This window comes from Danio rerio, chromosome 9 (assembly GCF_052040795.2).
Source record: "Danio rerio strain M-AB ecotype USA chromosome 9, GRCz13ab, whole genome shotgun sequence".
NCBI lineage: Eukaryota > Metazoa > Chordata > Actinopteri > Cypriniformes > Danionidae > Danio > Danio rerio.
In genome coordinates, this window is record NC_141029.1 from 25,771,103 (window position 1) to 25,779,720 (window position 8,618).

An 8,618-nucleotide genomic window follows, 5' to 3' on the forward strand; every position below is an offset into this window, starting at 1 on the left:
AAGCTGAATGAAATTTATTTTTTATTTATTTTTTTTTTTTTAAGGTTGCGGTGAAAACGGCATCCGATAGTGGGGTTTTTTTTTTGTGCTTAACTGATTTGTGTATTTCATCAAATCAGTCACCAAAAATTTTCCAATACAAACAAATACAATTTATTGAGGCAAGAGGGGGAAAAAAGACTGCAGACACCTTTAAGTGCAAAAAACCCTCATGTAATAAAATTTTATTTACAGATATGTACAAAAGTGTTGTCCCTCTTCCAGAAGTGTCAGTGGACCTTCCTAATGTTCCTCAGATATTCCTCTGACCCTCCACCCATATGAGGGGGGAGAGCTATGTGGAGTTTGCAAAATCATACTGGTTTGTTCGTACAGGTGAGTGTTCATCTTTTGAGGCAGTTGATTCAGGCTCATATCAAGGCATCTCGGCTGGATTCACAACTCGACCTATAAACAGCAACGAACCTGTGAAAAAAACAGACATTAAAACACTTGATCTAAGACTGGCATGTCCAAACTCGGTCCTGCAAAGTTTAGGTCCAACTCCAATCAGACACACCTGGGCTAGCTAATCAAGCTCTAAAGCTTCGGTCACACTTGACTTTTCTCCACATAGACTTCCATTTATGCACCCAAATGCGTCAGAGCGTAAACGCAGGGTCATGCGTTAAGTTTCGCAGTTCGCTGCGGTGCAAAGTTCAAGCTTTGTCAACTTTGACCTGCAAAATCGCATCACTTGACTGCGTGAGACCAATCGAGGATCAAAACATGACCTCTGGACAGAAATCTAAAACAGGGAGCAATTGCTCGCTTTTTTTAATGTCTAATAATCTTGTTGAATCCCACCCCTTTTCGCAGCGCCATACGGCAGAATTTCGCGCACACAAACTCTAGTGAGACCGCAGCTTTACTAGGCTTTCTAAACGTCCTTGCAGGTGTGCTGAAGCAAGTTGAAGCTAAAATCAGCAGGACACCGGCCCCCCGGGGCCGAGTTTGGACACCCCTGATCTAAGATGTCTGGGCTCAAACACATAACAATTACTATGATACGGATCAGGGGTGGGCAAATTCGGTCCTGGAGGGCGGTGTCCTGCACAGTTTAGCTCCAACTCTAATCAAACACACCTACTTATAGATTTCTAGTGGTCTTGAAGACACCGATTAGCATGTGCAGGTGTGTTTCATTAGTGTTGGAGCTAAACTATGCAGGACACCGGCCCCCCCAGGACTGAGTTTGCCCACCCCCGATATGGATTATACTGCAGTTTTGAAACATTAATATTGTTAGCATTGAATTCAACTTTACAGGCCATTACATTTAAAGATTCTGCGCTGACCATTTACTAACATTTTGTAGTCAGTAGAAGATTTGTTTAACATTGAGGAATTAAACTAAGTTCCTTTATTCTACTAAAGACTTTTAAACAAGAGCTGAAACTTGTGACCTTTATATTCAACAAACATAAAAAAAGGTTGTGGTTTTCATTAAATAATAAGCAGCACAACATTGTTAATATTACATTTTTTTATTTTTTGGAAAATGAACATGTTTGCTGGTCATGGATCATCTAACACTGAAGACTCCAGCGTTGATAGAGAATAGTCAGCTTTAATTCCATTTTAATAATAGAACAGAATGAAAACTGCTTATAAAATTGTGTTAGTTCCTAATTAGTTTTTACTTTATTTCTGATCAAATAAGTCCAACCTTGGCAAGCATAACAACTTTCTTTAAAAAAAAAACAAAAAAAAAATTGTGTTAAATTTTGGATTGATAGTGTAGCTATATGTACTTCAATGTCTCAGGGAAGATCAATTTCAAGAATTTTTTCTATCAGTGCTAATTACAGTTTCTAGTTTTTACCTGTGCTGATTTGCCGTAAGATAAAGAGGAACGGCCGATCTGCCTTAAAAACTGCTGAACGGGATCTTTTCAGTAGCACCATTGCTGAAAACAGTCAGACAGAAATCTCCATCAACATTTGTAAGTAAAATAACAGCTTGAATAACTAAGAATCAGTTGTAGTAAAGAAACAGAGCTAAGCAATCAAATAAGTCTTCATTAAGTGCCCCATCATGCTATTTTCAAAGTTCCTAATTTAGTTTGGTGTTCTCCTAAATTGGTTTAGATCCACCCATGAAAAAAAAAAACAGTTTAGTCCTTGTTAATGATATATGTTGCAGCATCAGGACTTATCTCTGAGTATCTCAAACCGTTTGTTGAAGGGTTTGCTCTTTCTAAATAGAGAACCTGCTCTGCTTTGATTGGTCAGATTGCCCAGTCAGTTGTGATTGGTTGACCAGTGAATGAACAAGTTGCAAGACAGGTTTTTTTTTTTTTTTTTTTCAGGAAAGTGCCATCATTAATAGCAATGTCAGCAGCACAAACTGCAGGAGATTAGGCTGACAACTACTATGTCATTACTGACCATTTAAAATTACTACTGTAGTTTGAGGATACATTTACTAACATTATACACTCCATTAGGGTAAAAGCAACAGAAGCACTTCAAACTGACATAATATTCAGATGTTCTTTACTAATCTTTTACTTAACTAATTGGTTCGCTTTATTCTGCAATGTGGAAGTAAGCTATTTTTTGTGACAGTTTTATGACTAGGAATAACAAACAGTCTGCAGTAAAATGTCAAGTTACTTGCTCTACAAACAATTGTGTTTTTGGCTAGATAAAGAAATTTAAATAATAGAATCAAAACAGTTCACAACATCAAGCAGCATAACAGATGGCTCTTTAACAGTTAACAACCACTGAAACAATGAGTCTGAAAGTATCGAGATAATTAAGTTCTGATGGCTGCGCCCATTCTTAAAAGTGAAAAAAATATGGTCAATAAGCAACGAAACAACATACCTGTAGCTGAAGCTGCTTTTGTGCCTGCCTCTGTCACCTCTATTCTTGCCTCATGGAAAGCCTCTGATACAAAAATCCCATCTGTATCTGTAGAGACACAGAAACCAGAGTATATAGCCAGTGATATACATTTGGTATTGTTTCTGACATTCTTAGACTGTTGTAAATTGTTTTCAGTTCCACTTTCATACCCGAGATGCCTCTAAAATCAGCAGCTGATGGACTAAAGATGTCAGAGACGCCAAGAGACTGTAGAACAGGCTTCAAATTGATCTTGCTCTGCATCTTAAACCTGAAATACACACAAGCCCAGGATTCACATGCTAGTTTTGGAGAACTTTATCTGAAGAGTTTTGTATGCATTTAAAAATATTCAATTCAATTCAGCTTTATTTGTATAGCGCTTTTACAATGTAGATGGTGTCAAAGCAGCTTCACATAAATTGTCATAGTAACTGGATCAGGGTAGTTCAGTTTTTAGTGTTTAAAAAAATATGTATGTTTCATTTTATTTTCATGCTGTACCTGGGCAGAAATATATCCATTTTAGTGCGTCTTAATCCAGTATCCCACAGTCCCACAGCACGGGCCGTGATCTGCTTTTCCAGCTGTGACAGAGGAGTTTTCCGGTCACTGGGTAATGCCACCAGCAGCCTGAGCGAGTGGTCCAGATATGGCAGTTCCAGCACAGTGTACTCCTGCTCTGAGGGCAGCCGGAAATGACCTGGGATGAGTGGACAGGTAAAGTGAGGAAATGTCCGTTTGTCAAAACATGGATTTGTAGGCTTAAATTAATTCCTTTACCGATATTGACTTCGCTTGACTGGTACATCATGGGCACTTTTACTGTGCTGCCATCTGAGAAAGTGAAGGGCAGGTTTTGGGTCTCTGTGAAGAGGAACTGTTTCTGCCAAGCACCATGGAAAACCAGTGTGCTCACAAGAGCCATGTAGAGTAAATGGTCCTGCCTGGGGGCCTCTTCTTCCTCTTCACTGGAGTGATGAAGTTCCTCTCTTGTCTGGAGATGGTCATCAGCTTTACAGATACAATCATTTGCATTATATGTATTAATTCAGCACACGCTTTTATACAAAGTGACTAAAAAAAAACAGGAGCAAATGAATTTATAAACATGTTTCACAATTATACTGTAGTCATTATTAACTTTTACATATTATACAATCTATAAAGCTTTGCCACAAAACAAGTCATAATTGTAAAATCTTTGAAGATGATTCGTGACATTATACATGATCTGAAAGTTGAATAAGCAAGCTTTCCATTGATATATGATTTGTTGGGTAGGACAATATCTGGCAGAGATACATCTATTAGAAAATCTGGAATCTGGGTTAAAAAAGATGTCTTTAAAGATGTTCAAATTAAGATATTAGCAATGATCAAACATTTGATATATTTACGCAAAAAATCTTCAAGGAACATACTGAGATGATTATTATTCTGCCGTCATTCTAAATATAAATCATGATCATCTAGTGGTTTTAGGGACCAGCCTAATCAAAACATACTCACCTTTACTTTGGTAATGTGCCCATTGTTGTAGCCGACTGTGAGTGTGGTTGGGATTACTGAAGTTTACACTCAGTAGACTAGTGTTACCCCATCCCAAAGCATGCTGGGTAAATTCTGGCAGGAGTTTTACCCCAGTCTGGATGAATAAGGCATTGGCAAGCTGAAGCCGCAGGCCCTCGCTGGAGTTAGCCAGGTCTCCCTGTGGCCGAGACAGAATGTTCTGCACACGAACATCTGCAGGAGAACATTGTTTATGGTTTAACCAGAATAAATGATTTCATTTTCTGCTGCCAGTATTATTAATTTTATTTATAAAATCCCTAACCACTTGTTAAATGTGATGTCATGTGAAGCGGCTTCCGGGTCCAAGCACCATATCAAACTCTATGGGGAGACTCAACAAATGGTAATAATAAACGTTTACAAAGCGATGTAATACTTTCGAAAATCACGATTGCAATATAACCATGCCTAAAATCTGTTATTATTTGTATAAATTGTTAAAATATTGGTGTCTGTGTCTGTCTAGAGACTGTTATGCACACCATGATTTTGCCGGCAGCTAGCTCTCTGCAACTCTCACATGGTCGCCCACTGAAGCTAAGCAGGGCTGCGCCCGGTTAGTACCTGGATGGGAGACCACATAGGAAAGCTAGGTTGCTGCCGGAAGTGGTGTTAGTGAGGCCAGCAGGGGGCGCCCAACCTGTGGTCTGTGTGGGTCCTAATGCCCCAGTATAGTGACGGGGACGCTATACTGCTCAGTGAGCGCCGTCTTTCGGATGCGACGTTAAACCGAGGTCCAGACTCTCTGTGGTTGTTAAAAATCCCAGGATGTCCTTCGAAAAGAGTAGGGATTTAACCCCGGTATCCTGGCCAAATCTGCCCACTGGCCTTTGTCCATCATGGCCTCCTAACCATCCCCATATTCAATTGGCTGCATCACCGTCTCCTCTCCACCAATCAGCTAGTGTGTGGTGTGCGGTCTGGCGCAAAATGGCTGCCGTCGCGTCATCCAGGTGGATGCTGCACACTGGTGGTGGATGAGGAGATTCCCCCTACTGTGTAAAGTGCTTTGAGTGCCCAGAAAAGCGCTATATAAATGTTATTATTTATTATGTTATATAAATGCTATATTATTATTATTATGATTATTATGATTTTATGCAACATTAACTTTAATGTGTGGAATGACTAAAAAGTGGTCATAAACAAATATTTTCTCAATTGAAATGAGTAATGGATTAAACCCAGAAACAGTATTCCATACGTCACGACTTAACAAGTGAAAATGGTCATTTAATTAAATAGTAATATAATTCTAAAACATTAAATTGTTAAAAAAATGTGTGTATCCATGAATCTGACCACTGATTATATCTGAAGCCGTAAATATTTTGATCTGAAACATCCTGCTCCAAAGTTTCTTTTTGTGAAATTTCAAAACTGATTACCAACGCATCAAAAGAAAAAACATTGATCATTGATATATTGAATATCATTAATCATTGCCATGTTCTCTAAACATTTAGGCTAGCAAGTGGGATTGTGTCAGTTTTGTTACAAATAAACTCTTTGATACCAATGTAATAGAGATAACTATGAATAAATATTTTCTGGTTGTTAAAAATTAAAAAGTAAATGACTTGTGTTTAGCATGCAGTGAATCATTCAAATGATATGTTTTTCAATAAAACACTGGAACAGATTTGTTTAACATACAGTTTTTTCCTTAAGTATGTAAAATGCAAAATGTATGTCTAAATACAGTCACCACTGCGTCATCATACAATCCCATGCAAACAACAGGACATCAGCAGGTCGACAGGAGCAGCTCATTTATATCTTGCACTACAGTATATAGGACATCACACGTCATGATTTTGCCAAGTAAGATGTGATTCTGGATTAACATCTGTCGGTCCTAGAACATCATTTTTATTTGAAGATGTAATCCATACCTATTCCCTACCCCTAAACCCAACCATAACTGTAAATCATTCCCAAAATCAGAGAGGAATATTAGTTGGATAACAATCAAGTGCATAAACCTAACCATAAGCATAAACGTGATATAATTTGAATGGAATTGTTCAATAAATAACTGGAATGTTGTTCAAGGATCTACACAGATGTTAATCCAGTAACATGATGTAAAGTGATGTGAATGCAGTAACAGTTTACTCCTACCATTGACATCATATCCCAATGTACCCTCGAGCTGAACCAGAGTGTTTCCCCTGGCCCCGAGTTGCAGAAGACCCAGACACAATGACACACTGGCCGGAGACACTATCAGGTTGGACTTATTCTCTGTCTCTGTGAGCGTCTGGTAGAGGCTGATGCCAAACTGTGTGTGTAGATCACTGAAGCTGCTGCTCAAGACACTGTTGGCCACATGGCAGAGATCCACCAGCCACAGACAGATGAACAGTGATGAGGCAGACAGCTGAGGCATGATCAACACGTCAAAATCTGCAAACACAATATCAGCTGACTACTGAATCTCAACAATGCCATCCATGATGAACAGCAGCAACAAAAGTAATGCCAGGGCCTTGGAAAAATTATACCACAATCCTCTAATCAAATTATGTTGATGCATATTTTCTAAGCCAACTGCATTATTGTGCTTCGAGAGAGCAAAACGTTTATATTTGTGTTTTAATTGTTTCATCTCTGACAACTCAAGGAACCGTTGCACACAAAAGTAAATCAGTTAAATATTAAGATTAATTATGTTGTATTTTACTGTGGGACTGTTCATTTATAGAAGTTAGCTCATTTATGAGTTACTCATTTTATTTACAGTTTTATCATCCAAAATCCACATTCAGACAGTTTTAAAGTAATCCACAGAACCCTAAGTATAACATAACTCTTTACACTTTCACTCCCCAAAACACAAAACTAAATGTGACTTATTGGTTGCTTTACTTGTCGGTCAGACTTCTTTTTGGTGTTTCGTGGTAAATGGTATATGGCTCTATTATCAAACATGTTTAGGCTTTAAAGAATGTTGATTAAAAAAAACTGTGGTTTGGTCACCACTTGTTACCAACATTCTTCAAAATATGTTTGTGTGTGTGTGACTGGACTACAAAAAAAAAAAAAAAAAACTAAATTTGCAGAAGCATTGTAGAAAAAGCCAATAATACACTTATAATAAGATTTTTCTGAACCCTCAGATTTAAGATATATAAATGGATTTGTTTTTTGCTCATCTATTGTCTGTCTTAACAGAAGTCAGATGATGCAGTTGAAGTCAAAATTATTAAACCCCATAAATTATTAGCCTCTCGGTTTATTTTTTGGTTTATTTTTTTCCCCAATTTCTGTTTAACGGAGGGAAGATTTTCACGTTTCTAAACATAATAGTTTTAATAGCTCTACAGCTTAAAATGACATTAAACCAGTTAACTAGGCAGGTTAGGGCAATTAGGTGAGATATTGTATGAGGATTATTTGTTCTGTATGGAGGAAAAAAAATAGCTGAAAGGACCTAATAATTTTGACCTTGAAATGACTGAACCTTGAATAAAACTGCTTTTATTCTAGCCGAAATAAAACAAATAAGACATTCTCCAGAGGAAAAAAATTTTTTAGACATAGGCCTACTGTGAAAATTTCCTTGCTCTCAAACATCGTTTAGAAAATAGTTAAAAAATTCAAAGGATGTTCTGAAATTCTGATTTCAACTATATAAATCCCAGTTTCCAAAATTGACGCGTATGTACTGGTTCACGTTGCTTAACACATTGAAATCAGATGAACCAATATACAGTCAAATGAAATATCGGAACTGACATACTGAACGCGACAGAATCTTGATAATAAAAATGAATATAACTGGTAAAAATGCTGTAGAACACTACACACCTGCCGGATTGTCCTGTGTGAGAGTGTGAGCTGCTGTGGTTCTTCTGCTGATGTTCAGCCCGCGGTCACTGTCACTGTCACTCAGGCGCTGTGCTTTAACTGCAGGAGGACGTGCGCTCGCCCTGATCCTCCACGCCAGGACAACTCATTGAAAGAGTTGTCGATCATGAGACCTTGTTTAAAGGGTGAGCTTCGTGTTTGTGGTCTCCGGCGGCGATGTCCGTACCACTCGTTAAGAATTCCTGCCTCCCGCCCGGCACTATAAGGAGCCAGGCAGAGGGAGGCATGCGCTCGCCCAGCAAATCCGCACTCGAGAAGCCGCGCGAGCGCTCACAC

The 8,618-nt window shown here is 38.4% G+C and overlaps 1 protein-coding gene across 1 annotated transcript; it reads right to left on the reverse strand.

Moving 5' to 3' along the window:
* Positions 1 to 133: 133 nt before the first annotated feature.
* On the reverse strand, positions 134 to 8,594 carry serpine3 (serpin peptidase inhibitor, clade E (nexin, plasminogen activator inhibitor type 1), member 3). Its single transcript, NM_001123237.1, is given in 9 exon segments — positions 134 to 465; positions 1,865 to 1,948; positions 2,874 to 2,960; positions 3,065 to 3,165; positions 3,399 to 3,597; positions 3,678 to 3,908; positions 4,407 to 4,640; positions 6,594 to 6,878; positions 8,283 to 8,594. Coding segments are annotated over 8 exon segments (1,254 nt in total). The 5' UTR covers positions 6,862 to 6,878; positions 8,283 to 8,594; the 3' UTR covers positions 134 to 415.
* Between the last annotated feature and the right edge of the window lie 24 nt (positions 8,595 to 8,618).